Raw genomic sequence first — 17,186 nt, forward strand, 5'->3', positions numbered from 1 at the left:
AGGAATCTTTCTGTACTGTTAGTGGCTCTTTTATATTTGAATTTGAGGCCGTTGGTCTAGGACAAACAGTCATATTATAAATAAGGAAAATGAGGTATAGAAATCTTACTTAAGGTGACTTACAATGAAAAAGTTATAAACATTAAAGCCAAAAAGTTTAAATGAATTGTCCAAGATTGCACCCCTATCAGAAGAGAAATGAATTGAGATCCTTGGACTCCAAATCCAGTAGCTCAAGAACTATTAATTCTTGAACCAAAAGAAATTCCCTAGTTAAGAGGTTGTGAACTGTTGATAGCATTTCCAAAAGCCAGCTGAATGGGATAAATAAACTAAGTAATCTGTAAGACTTCAGAGTTGTATCATAAGGAATAATATCAGTACTATTGCCAACAGTAACTGCTAAGTTACTGTGTCTCTATATAATTGGATACAATTTGGTTTCTAGGTTACAAAAGGGACTAACTTACAACTTGTCTTAGCAGGAATTAAGCAGACTTCCTAATGGGACCGTTGATAACATTTTTGTTTCCTATTTTTAATAAAACTTAATCATGAAATAACATATTTTATGTTATTTCAGTGTTTAACTTCAACAATATGAATGCACAGAACTAAGGGAGAATTTGTGTCCCTAACACAAGCAGTGTGATGCAGTGAAAAGTGATGAATTTATTGGAGCTATGGGACTCAAGTTTGAATTCTTGTTCCATCACAACATGATCTTGAGCAAATTGTTTAACTTCTCTTGAGCCTCTGTTTCTTGTACAAGGCTAGAGCTGAAATAGACGATCACTAAACTCTACTTCCAATGACCTCATGAAAGTGAACACATATGAAGATTCATCTTCTAAATGCATTTTTGTTCTAAACATGTAACATGTAACATGGTATAAAAAGTGTCCAAAATTAAAGGGCTCTAAAATTCTTGAACTATATTATCTCACAGTTTCTCAAACATTCTATCAACAAGGTCCATGGGACTGGGGACATTGAAGCTGTGGAGATTCAAATGATTATTTGATTGACAAAATCCAGTGTAGTGGCTTCTAATCTTTTTGTGACATGAACCACTTTGAAAGTCTGGAAAAGCCTATAGTTCCCTTCTCAGAATAATATTTTTAAGCACTTAAATAAAATATGTAGGACTATAAAAGGAAATCAAATGTTAATGAAAATAAAGCTGCAATTTTTCTCATCCAAGTTTAAATATTCCCTGAAATCACTCCAGAGATTTCTTGTGGTTTCAGAAATCCCAGGTAAGAATGGTCCCCATGGTCCACTGGAAAATTTTCAAACATCTAAACTACAATTACTATGCCTTTCTGTATTCCTTTCAGCCCTCTTTGGCTTGCTCCTTCTTCCTCCACTTTTCTCCTTGTGTAGTGCCTATTCTCCATGATCAAAGATCACTGCATTAATATTACTTATTCTCTTGTTTTCAAAAGAAAGAGAGGGCAGGACTGCTAAAAAGGAATAAAGTAAATAAAGTACAGGGAAACATGAAAAAGATAGAGAACGATAGTTTTAAACTAATATTTTATCTAAAATGCAATTTCCATGCAAATGTTGTATGATTTGCTTTTTAAAAGATAAAAGTTGCATTCTAGGAATTATAAAGCAATAAAAATAAGCTTTGAATTTGCCAGCTGCCTATGAAAACATAAATGGATGATTTAGTTACACCTAAGCAATGTTATTCCTGGTACCTTCCTTTAAATCCTGCCCTGCTGCCTCATCACAGCATGAAGTTGGCTCAAAGTTTATCAACACAGTACACACTGTCAAATCTCATTTGGTGTTAAAATGCCACTTTGTGCATCAGCCTGACAATGCATTATATATCTCTCACTGCCTCTTGATGATGTCTGATTATGTTATCTGTCACCAGAGGACAAATCTAGTTAAAATCCAAAAGTTTCCTCATTCCAAGACAGACATCAGGGTCACCAAATGTAATGGGCTGAGGCTTGAGTTGATGCACTGAGATCCCAAGCCACATGAGGCTAAATAGTAATTGGACCATACTCTATTAATATATAAGCTTGGAGAAAGAATGGCCCCCACCCACTCTTTGTGCAAGTCCTGATGTGTTGTATAGGAAATGACGATTTTGGTGGGTGGAGGCAGGGGAGTGGAAAAGGAAGGGGAGGAGAGACTTTTTGGGATTGCCATTGCCATGGTTGGCTCGGCTCGCGTCTCTCTCTCTTAGCTGGCTTCCTGTCCCAACTGCCTATATTTGCTATCGCAATCTTTATTCACCTCTTCACTTCAATAAATATTGAAGATTTTCCCCTTAACCTGAATTCCTGACTCCGGCTGATTTTAAATACGTGGTCATTATAACCAAATTTTCAGCTATAGCAATAGGTGGAAACCATCTTGTAAGATATAAAGGGTTGCAATCTGCATCTGTGAGAAGCATTCCCACAATGAAAGTTGGAGGGCACAGATCAACAGTTGAATGGGACACTTTGAAATCAATTAATACCTCTTCCTTATTTTACAAATGAAGGAACTGAGGTCCATAGAAGTTAAAATATTTTTATAAAGTCAAGCAAGCAGCAGAGATTCAAACCCACATGTCCTTTCCATTAGAAAACTGTGGGTCCCTCAATTAATAAAATGCCATGTTACACTGAATAGCAATAGTTTAATATAACTTAAATCACATTAGAAATTAGCAAAGCATATAAAATATCCTAGTTTTTTTTCTATACAATATATATTTTTTCAAATATTTGCATAAAATAGTTATTTGAATGAACAAATAAAAATTGAACTCTGATGTAGAACTGTTATCGCTGACTTTCTATTGTTTTGTGACCCTACCAAAAAGAATCCCTGCATAAGAAAAAATACAACTAAAACTATAAAGGAAACAGCTGAAGAAGATGGAAAAAAGGAACCAAAGCTTTTAGGGGAAAGTGAGATTGAATAAAAAGGATTCAGTTAATTGAAGTAAATGTCCTGAGTTATCATCTTGATAACTGTTTATATTCTTCCTCATAGGCTGAAAACCAAAACTCTGGCACCAAAACAAATAAGGATAAACAAAACATATGCTATTAATTGCAAAAAATACAGATAAATGTACTACATGTCTCTAATCTGCTTTGGAGCCTTAACTTGAACTTCAGAATGTTGTCGTTTTCTTAATCCTCCCTAATTATAGTGCCTATTAATTTGGAACACAAATGCTTTTTCCTCCTATGGTGAGAAAAAGAATGGAGAGGTTCTAAAAAGCAAAAGGATAGTCAATGAAAAGCAGAAAACGAAATACAAAAAAAAAAAAGTAAAAATAACTAAGATGACTATAAATCTAAGATCTTCAGCTTGTTGACAACTTAAATTGATGGAATAATTGTGAAAGTTTGAAACCTATGCAAACAGACACAAATATGTGTGTATACTTATACATGCAAATGATTATAGATATAGTGCCTGTTTGCATACGTAAGTACACATTTATCAAATATATGCTTATATATTTATATTTTTCTATTACATATTGGCTATATTCATTTTAAATATATATAATACTATATTATGCATTATATGTGTAATATATTTAGTAGTATTATATATACATACACATATGAATACATATTGGCATATACACACACACACACACACATACACATACATACATATGTCTGTGAATAAGTTCAGTTTCACTAGAGTATTATGACTTTAAAAAAAAAAAAAAAGGCTATCAGCCTAGCCTGGAATTAACACTGTTTCATGCCCAGAGCTTCAAAATACTCAATTTAGGATCATATGGATTGAAGAAAACTAATATTATTCCCCAAGGATTTATAAAATGCTTGATGGAATATCCTTTTAAATTGTTCTGTCTATAAATTTAAAGCAAGTAGATGAGAATATTCTCAAATACCTTATAATCTGGGAAAGCATCAAACTTTATTTTTCAAATATCTATTTCTCTGAGATAGCCAACAAAATTGACACATAGACCACTGTATCCCCAGAACTTGTGTGTATCTGAAATCTAAAATAAACCCATGAATATTGGGTCAATTACATAGAAGCATGAAATATTCCCATGATAAAGAGGGAGGGATAAAGAAATTATATAGCAAAATATCTCATTTATTTTTAATCTCCAAAATTTCCACATTAAATTTAACATTTTTAAAAAGGAAATTTTTTTCATAGAATTCTGATTCAAAATGATGTAGAATGCCAGTCCTGGGGAACTATCACAGAGAAACTACTACTAATAATTATTACTATTTGATCTTTAATAAATCTATTTTATCAAAGGCTTATGATCAAATCACTAAAATTACTAAAACTTATTATGTATAATGTAGTAGTCCATCCTAATAATCTCTGACACAATCTTTAGCTAGCTTCTAAAGAAAGATTAGAATAGAATTCCATATATCACATTTAATTATAAAAATGAAGTTATCTAAACAGTCCAAAAATTGACCATATAACTCTTTGAATCAATGGTTAAAAAACTTACAGATATTTTAAATTTTCCAAATCTTCAAATGATCCACTTGGTATTCTTTTAATCTGATTGTTGTTAAGAAGTCTATACAGAGAAAATAAAAGAAATCACAATAATTATTTTCTTGAGATAAGTAAACAATCGAAGCCTTAGAAGAAACCTATTATTAGTGTTCAAAGAAAAAAAACAAACTTTTAACCTATCAACTTTAACATAGAATCAAAGAATTGTTGATGTGTAAAGATGTGACCCCTTCAATTTACAGAAAAGAAAGCCCAAAGAAGAGAAATAACTTGCCAAGGATCACACTCCTAGTATAGTAGCAAAGTAAAATAATAAAGATGACTTTATAAGTGGTTTTCTTCATTCTTAAAAAAAAATGTGATAATAGTAACTTAATAGGTTAGGAAAAATTATGTTAAAAGATTTTTATGATTTTGTTAACATTCAAATTTTGTTTCACTAGTTAAATTATTTCCAATATGTACAAACTTCAGCTTGTGGTACTTATTGTGCTTTACAGAATTGTAAATAGATAGCCCTATACCTGAAATGGTCAAAGACTGAATAGAGATGAACTTCAGTTTTCTCAAAGTATTGTGCTGGCAGTAAATTAATCCAAGCTAAAGGATGAGGAAATGACAATTTCTCAGGATCTCAGTTTCTTCTTCTTTTTAAAGAAGGGAGTATTTTGGAATAAATGATTGCTAAGGCCCCTTTCAAAGGTAATGTTTTGAGTTTCTAGGATTCCTGACCAAGGAATAGACTATAAATCTCTCATTTGAATATCAGCCCACTTGTTTCATCACCAGAACTTGATGAAGACCATTATTTAATTAATTTTTCTTTTGCTTTATTGGAGGAGAAGGGCAGAGAAAGAATGAGCAATCCATGAACTCAGATCTTTAAAGGGATTTAATCTACTTCAGTAGAAAGGATCTATTTGGATCTTTTTAAGGATTGAAGTTGAGGCATTCAAAATCATTAGCAAGTTGATTTTCAAAATAACCATCATTAGACATATACATTAAGCAATATAATATATGTAGTTTTGTTATATAGAATTAGAAAGGACCCTAAGGTCAAATCTTATTTTATAGATGAAGAAACTGAGATCTAGACAGATGATATGCCAGAACTATATTAATAGCAGGTTGAGTCTAACAATTCAGGATTCTGACTCTCAACCCAAGATAATATATACCAATAAACCCAAAAGCACTATACAAACACGAGGTATTATTAATATTGTGATTTCTAGACTTCACTGCTTTGTAGACAATAAAAAGTTAGCTATCTTTTTTAAATAACAAAATTTTCATTAATTATTCAAAAAAAATTCAACTTACAATGTATTCAAGTTTTTCAGCCGCTTAAATGTTCCAGGCTGGATTTCTCTAATTCTATTAAATCGTAAATCCCTGTAGAAAAACAAAAACATCAATTTTATCTATACTTTTTTTTAAAAGGGGAAAGAAGCTGGGAGATTCAGGAACAGTGAGTTGAAGGTAGATTAAGAAGTATGCACCTACTGATTTGACACATACAAATGTATGCAAGATTTTTTTTTACTAATATTCCATCTGTCCTCCTATCTTGCAAATAATCTTGAAGGAGCAAAGAATATATCAACAAAAAGTAAATTCCAACAGGTCCTTTCAAGCTGGAAAAGATTCCAAGTACAGCTGTGATGACCAAGTACCCATTCATTATCCAAGGATCAGACTAGTTAAAGTTTAGAAAAAGCTAAGCATCAGGTGGTTGTTTTTTCTTCCTTATCAACTCACAAATCCTAAAGTACTGGAATGTTCATCCAAGAAAGAAATATTAATGCTAAAAAAATCTTGGATCCTTGAAGTAGGTTGTTTTTGTTTCGTTTTGTTTTTTAACATAATCACTTTAAAACTCAATGCCCCCGTAAATCTAGAGAATGGGTAACACCTTCCTGATGGAGAAGGCAGACAGGAGTAACACATTATACTGAAAAAGAAGCTGAATCAAAACAGTCAAAGCAGCTGTGTAAATGGTACAGCCTCTTCAGATTTCTCTAATATTTTTTCATTCCTGAACTTTAAGCAGGCAGGCATCCCATCATCTGATAAGAAATTTAAGCCTTAATCCTTTGGAAACATGAGACAGATTAAGCCAGAAAAACAGATGCCATACAGAGTATATGTTTTTATCATTATTACTATTATTAGCTCCTGACATGAATTTCAAACAGCTGTACCAGACCTTTAAAACTGTCTAAAATCATTAAAACAAAATGTGAAATCCAGAGGTACAACCCAATGTATTTAAGAGATTAATGTCTTTTAAAAAACCCAAAGTGAACTTGAGAATGGAATCAATAGTCCATTAAAAAACAACCAACAAATTAATTAGCCCTTATTTATGTGGTATTAACAAAAATTAGAAGGAAATGATAGGAAAATTAAATGTTACATTCAAAATGGCTACAAATGTATGCAAAAATGTATAAAATGTCAAGAGAGGTAATCTACCAGGATACACTCAGAATTTATACAAATCCAACTACATAAAGTGTTTAATTTTTAAAGGAATATTAAAAAAAAGAAAGAAGGGAAGATTGAAATAATAGAATAGATAAACAGTACTTCTGAATGAACCAATTCCCATATAATAAAAATGAGAATATTACCTAAATTAACTTGTAGATTTAATGCTTCACTGATAAAACTATCAAAGGGATACTTTATTGAATGAGAAAAAATTACAACAAAATTGAAATGTTCTTGAATAATCAATTGTTGGGTTTTTTCTTCTGTAGATTTTTTAATATTTTATTAAAGCTTTTTATTTACAAAACATATGCATGGGTAATTTTTCAACACTGACACTTACAAAACTTTCTGTTCCAAATTTCTCCCTCTTTCCCCCCACCTCTGCCCCTAGATGGTAGGTGGTCCAATATATGTTAAATCTGTTAAATCCAATACACACACACACACACACACACACACACACACACACACATTTATACAGTTATCATGCTGCACAAGAAAAATTGGATCAAGAAGGGGAAAAAAAAAACCTAAGAAAGAAAACAAAATGCAAGCAAACATCAACAGAAAGAGTAAAAATCCACACTCAATTTCCACAGTCCTCTCTCTGGCTATATGTGGCTCTCTTCATCACTGAAGAATTGGAACTGGTTTGAATCATCTCATTGTTGAAGAGAGCCATGTCTATCAAAATTGAGCATCATATAGTCTTGTTGCCATGTATGATGATCTCCTGGTTCTGCTCATTTCACTTAGCATCAGTTCATGTAAGTCTCTACAGGCCTCTCCTGAAATCATCCTGTTGGTCATTTCTTACAGAACAATAATATTCCATAACATTCATATGTCATAATTTATTCAGTCATTCTCCAAATGATGGGCATCCATTCAGTTTCCAATTTCCAGCCACTACAAAAAGGGCTGCCACAAACATTTTTGCACATGTGGGTCCTTTTCCAGTTTGAAAACTTTTTGAGCATAGTTCCAAATTGCTCTATAGAATGGTTGGATCCATTCACAGTTCCACCAACAATATATCAGTGCCTCAGTGTCAGAGATAATAATACCACTTTACTCAGCCTTCTTAAGACTGTATCTGTAATAGTTAATCCAGTTTCCATTCTCACAAAGTTAATTAATGAACTAGGGAAAATCCAGACAAGGGAAAGCATAAGTTAAAAGACGGAAATCATTCTAAGGGAGTATCAGTAAAGAAATTTGCCTGGAGGGAGAAAAGGGAGGAGATGACAGGGTAACATGGTGAAAACAGAAAGCATGGTACAGTGGAAAAAATAACAGATTTTTTTTTAGAATAAACTACCTGGAGGTCAAATTACATTTCTACCATTCACACTAGAGAAATGATCTTGTGCCAGTCATTTGACTTGGAAGTCACAGTTTCTCAACTATAAAATAAGGGGGTGGGGCAGAGAAAGGGTTCCTTAGGTCCTTTCCAAATACAAACCTATTAACTTCTATCACAAAATAGTTGAATTTTAGGGGATGCCAAGTAGAAAAAAAGATCACACTCATTCTGTTTGAGCCCCTCAGGCAGAACAAGGAGCCACAATAGATGAAAGTGGAAAAGACAAATTTAGAATTGAAGGAAAAAAAATTTTTTTTCTAAAATTAGAGCAATTCTAAAGTAGAATGAGCTTCCCTGGATGGAAATGGATTTCCTCTCATCAAAATTTCAAGCAAGTTTAGTTGACTCTTCTTTTACGTTGGGGGGAGGATCTTTTTCAGTTATAGGTTGGGCTATATTATCACTGGGGTTTCTGCCAACTCAAATTCTGTACTTCATTGTTTTTGAAATAGTATCAAAGGAGAGGGACCTGTAATTTCTCTTCAAGATTTAAAATTCTCTGACTCTGGAATCTCAACTTCTTGAAAATTTCAAAATCTTTCGAGTTAAAAAATTTGTCTGATAAAATTGCATATAATTACAGGAAGTATCAAATGCTCACAAATATAACAAACATCTCCACGTACCATTCTGTTATTAATTCACAGTAAAACAAAAACAATAGGAGTCTTACTATTGTCAAGGAATATTAAAATAACATTGTAAGCCAAAAACTATTGTAAATTATTCAAAAATATTTGGCGGACTTAAAAACAATTCATATTTTATAATGAAAGTATTTTAAGAACTAAAAAAAAAAATACTCAAAATAACTTACCAAGCTGCTTTTTAGGAATTATATTACTATTTTTAGCCCATGGGAAAAGCAATATAATTGATTACAAAACTTATTTAATTTCAGTTTCTTCTTTAAGACCTTTTTAATACATGGCAATGAATTGATAAGTTAACATTATACTTGATAAACATACAACTTATTTAATGTTCACTTTAAGAAATGTATTTTTTCCACTATAATTAGTAACATCAAATTAAAAAAGCATTTATCAATTGTCTAAATTTGTTTTAACTTTTAAAAGTAAAATTTAAAAAGTACAATCTCCAATGATGATAAACTAGTATAGACTTAGCCTTTCGCAGCAATACTGATAGTTCTAATAATTCTAAATTGGGATGGAAAAATGACATCTGCACCAGAGAGAGAACTTTGGAAACTGAATATGGATTGAAGTACATATTTTCACCCTTTTGTTTTCCTCATGGTTTTTCTCTTTCATTCTGATGTTTTTCTTTTATAGCGAGACTAATATGGAATTATGTTTAAAATTATTGTACATGTATAATCTATATCAGATTGCTTGCTATTTGGGAGAAAGTGAGGAAAGAAAGGGAAAGACAAAAAAAAGTAGAATTCAAAATCTTACCAAAAAAATAATATTTAAAACTACCCTTACATGTAATTGGAAAAACAAATAGTACTAAGTTTAAAAAAAAAAAACCACAATCTTCTCACTTATTAAAAAACAATAAAAGACTATCCTTAGGACTTAAAACAGCTCTATAACATCAAAATCCATTAATTTGTTCTACTATGTGAAACTTGAATTAGAGAAAAGAGAAATTTAATCAATCAAATGTCATGAGAACTGGGTTTTTAAGTCCCAAACTTTGCTATTAATTGAAGAGGCAGCATGGCACAATGAGAATAATGTAGATTTGGGGTAAAAGAAACATGATTTACATCTTGGTTCAAGAACTTACAACCTCTATGACCTAAAATAGTCTCAGTTTTCTCATGTATAAAAATGAGGGATTTTATTTATATGTCTTTTGAAATCTTTCTCCTTCCAGATCTATGATCCTATTATCCTATAAAATGGGTTCTACTCACTTTGAAAGTCTCTTTCAGCTCTAAATCTACAATCTGGCTTTATGATCTCACACAAGTGGCTTCTTTCTGGGTCCCATGCTTTTTATTTGTTACACAGACAAACTGGAAAAGATCGGGTATTCTGAATCTTTTTTTTTAATATCATAAACTCTGTTAGCAGTCAGTGAAGCCTATGAACCCCCTAATAACAAGATGTATAAAATAAAAATACATGTTATTTCAAAGGAAACTAGTTATAGTTTTAGAATTTTAAAAAATCTCAGATTAAGAATCTGGGGATTTGATCATGGTACAATGGACTTGGATATTGTAGGGACTTTGAGGTAGTCTAACCTCTTAAAATTCTTCTTTTAAGAGAACTTTTCTAAAAGTTATTTCTTTTTGTTATTAACTATATACTCTACTAAGAAAAAATTGATAGTAAAATCTTTTGTGGAATTAATAGATGAAAAAAAGTTTCAGGGACTTACATTCACCAGTTATAACACAAAATCATCTTTTTTCTTCAAAAATGAAACAGACAGATCATGTCAAGTCAGTCACAAAATGAGTACTATTACATGGGGAAAAAACCTTCTAAGCACATTGGAATTTTTAGTCTATCTCTTAAGTGGAATTCAGATAACAAGCCTTGACAAGTACTGGAAAGGGAAAGTTTTTAGTAAAATGCTAGACTAGAAAAGACAACAGTTAAATAGTGTATACATCAACTAGATTAGATAAGAAAAAAAGCTTCTCTTATCACAACACACAGGCTATTTTTTTTTTTTTTTAAGATGGTGTGTCTGACACAGACAGATATCTGATTTTTTAAAGAGAAATTCACTATGATATGTAATTACTTATAAAGACACTGAGGATAATAATGTCCAATTTTAAAGACAAAACAATTAAAACATACCAAGCTAGAAAGGGGGAAGGGGAGAAGAAAAGCTTAAAGAGAAAAAGAATTCTAAAAGTATCAAAAATAGGTATCACATAGCTAAATATTACTCAAGAGTTGACTGAAAATATTACTAGTACCAAAACAAAGTTTAATTTGTTTGTATGTATATATATGAAGAAGTGAGTTTGACCTGATCCTAACTGCCGCAAGGGAAACAAGAGGGAGGAAAAGACAGATGATTTCACAATTACAGAAAAGGTTTGGGGAGAGTTTCACCTCTTAGTTGGGTGAATTTTCAAGCCTCAGGGAGGTGTGTTATTAAGTCTGCAAAAGAAGAAGAAGAAAAAAAAAACATTTGAAGATTGACAATTCAAGACCAGAGAAACTTGTTGGGGGGTGGGGAGTGGGAAGAGGAAGAAAGGCAATATATTATATCGCATTATATTTTCTTTAATTTTACAAGTTGAATGTGCACTTGGACACAGCTAGTGGCAAATAGAGGTGTACCAGATGCATTATTTTATTCCCCAAACATTTCCCTCTCCTCCTAATGCTATAGAGTTTAAAATGTAGAAATTTCCTCATGCTGTAGAAGCAGTGAAGCAGTACTCTATACCACAACAGATCTTGACCAAACAAGGGAGGATCAGAAGTAACATTACTGTGTTTATGTGGTTATATGGTATTCCACTAAAGTTAGAATGTCTAGCATCCAGTTAAGGATAGTTCTGTTTCCATCTTTTCCTTCTCACCCCCCAGAAAGTCATTTGGAACAGAGACCTAGGCAGGTGAACCATGAATTGTCCAGATGGGAGGAAGCTGAGACTTTGAGATCAGAGTCCCAGAGAAACTCCCATCAAAGGGAAAGAAAATCAGAAAGTGAACAACGGAGATAATAAGGGGAAAGACAAATAACCAAAGCTCTCAGGAAGAAAAAAAACTCAAAGACCTTAAACATTAACAGATAAATTAACAAGGAAGATGTTAGTGGCAGAAGGGAATATGATCTCCAGACTAAGGAAAAGATTGCAGGCATCCTTGAATCAATATTACAAAACAAAATTTATTAACATCTAATGAAGCAGAGGATCTCTGTGAAATCCCAAGAGAGCACAGAATTACAGCAAAAAGTGATTAAATGGTTTAAGAGATAAATAACAATTTTTAAAACAAAATTTATGGCTTGCATAATAGAAATATTTGGCAGAATAGAAAAACTTGAATTTACAGTTGCATGTTTCATCAAGAAAGAAAAAAGCAAAAACAAAGATAAGGATAACTGGGAAATTTCAAAAAGTGAAGGACAATTTGAAGAAGAAAAACAAAAATCAATAACATTAAAAGAAAGTATGATCATCACACAAATAAAATATATTTTTCTGGAAGATGTAATGCACAGACACCTTAAGAATTGCAGGGCTTCCAGGAGAACAAAATAACTCAAAAATTTAAAAATTTAAAAAAAAGGACTGAAGTCTAGATGATTAGTAAGATGGTAACACTATCAATAGAAATATGGAGGATGGTATGAAGGGCATTTGAGAGGGGAGGGCAGGGATTGGTGGTGATTGCAAAAGTTTGGCATTTCTTTTCAGTGTGTAAAGAATATTAAGAGAAAACATGCTGGTCACTTGGAAGATTGAGACATGACAAGTGGAAAGCTATAGTATCCTACTCCTGCAAGATAAAGAGAAATCAAATATGGTCCCCTGCATGTTGATTAGAACTTCAATAGAAAATGCATGAGATTACATGATGAGTCAACCATACTATATAAGTACAAATGGGTGGTACCTTCTTCTTTTCAGGGATCTCCTAAATCCATAAGATAATAGTTCTATTTTTGTTTTCAAATAAATGAACAAAAACATTTTTCCCTTTCTACATTAAATTGAATATTTCTTAAGGTTAACTGGAGAAATAATGTGTTTAAAATATCTTTCACTTCTAATAAGTGAAGATTATCTGTTGGTAATAATATTTCTCAGAAGAAGTATAGTTTATAGATTAAAGGACTAGCCTTAAAAGGTAAGAAAAAGACCCACATGTGCAAAAGTGTTTGTAGCAGTCCTTTTTGTGGTAGCAAAGAACTGCAAAAGGAATGGATGCCCATCAATTGGGGAATGGCTGAACAAGCTGTGGTACTTGAATATAATGGAATATAATTATTGTTCTATAAAAAAAAATGAACAAGTTTATTATAGAAAGGCCTGGAAAGATTTACATGAATTGATGCTGAGCAAAACAAGCAGGACCAAGAATACATTATAACAGCGAGAATGTGCGATGATTAACTATGAAAGGTTTGGTTCTTCTCAGCAGTTCAGTGATTCAAAGCAATACAAGTAGACTTTGGACAGAAAATGACATCTGCATTCAGAAAAAGATCTAAGGAGACTGAATGTAAATCACACATGCTATGTCCATTTCTTTTTTCTATTTTTTTTTTTATCTTTCCCATGGTTTTTTCCTTTTGCTTTGATTTTTCTCTCCCAACATGATTCATAAACCAAGGTGTATTAAAAATAAATAAACTTACTACAAAAAAAAGAGATAAGAAAATGTGGGCTTAAATCTTGCCTCAGACTCATTAGTAGCTTAATCCCAATATAATCTCCAATATTCCACTCTGTTACAGGCAATTACTTATCTGAATGAGCAGAGTTATTAGCACACCAGGATTTCTCCCACAAATGAAATTGTGTATGGAAAAAAAAAAAAGCTCTCTTGTTTCCATTATTCTTATACATAATTTCACTTTAAAAATTTTCAATGTGAGAAATGAAACAATGATACCAAATATTTAGGATTAAAATACTAAAATAATTAAGATCTCAATTTTAAAGAAAATATTCACTTCCCTTATTCAGCCTTAATGACCATTTTTCTCCAGTTATCATAAACCTGGAGAATGTAATCTGAACTCAAGTAATCCCTTACACAGGTATGTAATAAATAGAGCAATCAGCTTTGTCATACAAAACATGGGGGAACATGTACAGTCTTTGGCAGTGAAAGCCGAAATGAATGGATGTTTCTTTCTCCTAATGATATCTGCAGAATCTCAGAGATGAGTAAATCAAGGAGCTCATGTTTGTTTTGGACACTCTCTTTGTTCTTGCATTAGAAAATGCCTGGAGCCATTGTGTATATATACATGTGCCAAGATTTAGAGATGAGGTATAATCTCCCATCTTTTGTTTCTGCCATTGTTTTGCTTCATGAATGTTAATACAAAATACTTCTTAAAGCAGAGTAGTGTGCTTTTAGCTGACAAAAAAAGCATATTTTAATCAAAGAATTCAAGGGTTAGAAAGAGCCTCAGAAGGCATTTAATACCACCCATATCCAAAAGAAATATACCTAACATGTTATTTGTCATTTGACTCAAATACCAAAGGGAAAATCTCTACCATTTAAGTGAGCACATAGCACTTAATGGTTAATTCTAATTTTTAGAAAGCCTAAATTTGTTCATTTGCTACTTCTATCTATTGCTCGCAGTTCTGTCTTCTTTGGCTAAGAAAAATAAATCCAATCCTTCTTTCATATAGTAACCTTTCAAATACTTGAACATTGCTCTCAGATTAACCCCCAAGTATTCTATTCTGCAAGATAAGTAACCCAGATTGTGTAGGATATGGATTAAAATTTTTTCACCATCCTTGCTGTTCCATACTGGAATCTCTCCATGTTATCATAAACGGGCTTCCTAAACTGTACTACCAAGTACTAACCAAAACATTGCAAGTGTGCTCTAGAATCACCTGGAAACCATCTTTCTTCATGTTATTCAAGATCTCATTGAGTTTTTTGGGGAGAAGGGATATTGTCACATAGTACTACTGACATAATACACTTTCAGTTCATCTTTTCTATATAAATTACTAAGCCTACCTCCTCCATTTTGTATTTGTGAAATTGATATTTTGAAATCAAGTATAAAAATTTACATTTACCTCCACTCATTTATTAGATTTAGCTCAATATTTTAATCTGTTAATATCTTTTTGGATCCTGACTCTGGCAATTAGCATATTGAATTATCCTTCCCAGTTATGGCACTTGTAAGTTTAATGAGCTATACCCAGATATAGGACCATGCTCAGATCTATGGGGATTTATGAGGCATAGTAACAGTACTCTCCTTCTAAGAAGTCATTGAGCAATTAATGATCATTCTTTAGTAGTCCAACCAATCAATGAGTTCCAACTTCATCAAATTATACTATCATCTGGCTTTACATATTATACTGTTGACTGATACCCTCTTTAAATTCTGATATTCTCAAGTCTCTCCGCTGGCTGTTAATTAGCCAATAAACAAGAACTTATTTTTTATTAAAGCTTTTTATTTTCAAAAGACATGCATGAATAATTTTTCAACATTGATGCTTGCAAAAATTTGTGTTTTGAATTTTCCCCTCCTTCTCCCCACCCCCTCACCCAGATGGCAATACAATACATGTTAAACATGTTAAAACACATGTTAAATTCAATTTATGTACACAAATTTATACAATTATTTTGTTGTACAAGAAAAATCAACTCAAAAAGAAAAAAATGAGAAAGAAAACAAAATGCCAATGAACAATAACAAAAAGAGTAAAAAAGCTATGTTGTGATCCACACTCAATTCCAGCTCTCTTCATCACAAGATCATTGGAACTAGCCTCAATCATCTCATTGTTGGAAAAAGTCACGTCCATTAGAACTGATCATCATATAGTATTGCTGTTGCCATATACAATGATTTCAAGATTCTGCTCATTTCACTTAGCATCAGTCCATGTAAGTCTCTCCAGGACTCTGTAAAATCAACTTATTAAGTGCCTATTATGTCCTAGGGACCATACTAGGAATACAAAGATGAAGATAAGGCAGTACCTGCCTTCAAGGAGTTCAAGGAGACATTTACAATTTTCAGACATTGAGGATTGGAATAGATCTAATAAAGCAAACCAAAAGCTGAACTTGATTTTAGGGCCTCTTTATTGATAAATATTTCACACATGTACAAGGAAAAATCTCCCAAATCAAATGCTATCAAGCTTCCTGAAATTTACTTTGAATTCCCTAAATCATAATTTTTAGCATATAGAAATTAACAACAAATTTAGAATCTGTCTAGCAGAATTCTTAGGACCTTATAATGCAAAAAAATTTTTATCTGGCAACTATATTAGAAATATAACATGATAGCATCTTTTAAAGCAAGTTTTGAAAGTGAAATGAATTAACATAATAATTAAATCCAATAGAATATTAGGTTTTTGAGAGCAGGGAATATTTTATTTCTTTCTTTGTGTCCCCAGTACCTAGCATAATGTCTAGCACCTACTAGGTTCTTTAGAAATTATGGTAGAAATTAGTTGAATTTTTACCTCTATCTCTAGAGTCCCTTAAGATTTACAGATCACTTTCTTCAACTTATAAGAGTCCATACCACAAGCATTGTGATCCCATATTTTATGGATGAAAGAATTGAATCTGAGACATGAAAGGTCTTCTTCATAATCCTAGGACTGCTAAATGATAGAACTTGGATAGCAAACCTAGTCTTCTGATTTCAAGTTTGGTTCAAGTTGGCCCCTTTTGCCTCTAGTGTTTTGTTAAAAGTGATAGAGAAGGTCTATAACTGCAACACTTTTTAAGGGCTACCCCATAACTACAAGTCTATAAAGGCTTCCATCCTGCTCATCTGCAGCAGAGATAGAGAGAGTTTCCATAACAACAGTTTCCCAAAGAAATGAAATCACAGACCTGGGAGTAACTACATCTCATTAAGAAAGGAACTATATTACATTTTCATGATTTTTCTATCTCCTCCCCATCTGTCTTATTTTCTCATGCCTCATCATTGCAAAACATTCCCCTGGGTTCGTTAAGACTTTAGCAGCAGAGCATAAGTGATTGTGGATACCACCCAAACCAAAGACATTTAAAATACAAAATATTTTTTTCTGTCTTAAGACCAACTTAGTAAAATAAAAAGAAACTCACCACTGAGAGTTTGAAAGCCTGGCAATGTATTA

The 17,186-nt window shown here is 32.2% G+C and overlaps 1 protein-coding gene across 1 annotated transcript in view; it reads right to left on the reverse strand.

The window, feature by feature from the left end:
- Positions 1–17,186, reverse strand: part of PXDN (peroxidasin) — a 143,360-nt gene that overhangs the window by 68,060 nt on the left and 58,114 nt on the right. Inside the window, 2 exon segments of the mRNA XM_051976044.1 lie at positions 4,496–4,567; positions 5,833–5,904. Coding sequence (XP_051832004.1) covers positions 4,496–4,567; positions 5,833–5,904 — 144 coding nt within the window.

This window comes from Antechinus flavipes, chromosome 2, assembly GCF_016432865.1.
Source record: "Antechinus flavipes isolate AdamAnt ecotype Samford, QLD, Australia chromosome 2, AdamAnt_v2, whole genome shotgun sequence".
In the NCBI taxonomy this organism is placed as follows: Eukaryota; Metazoa; Chordata; class Mammalia; order Dasyuromorphia; family Dasyuridae; genus Antechinus; species Antechinus flavipes.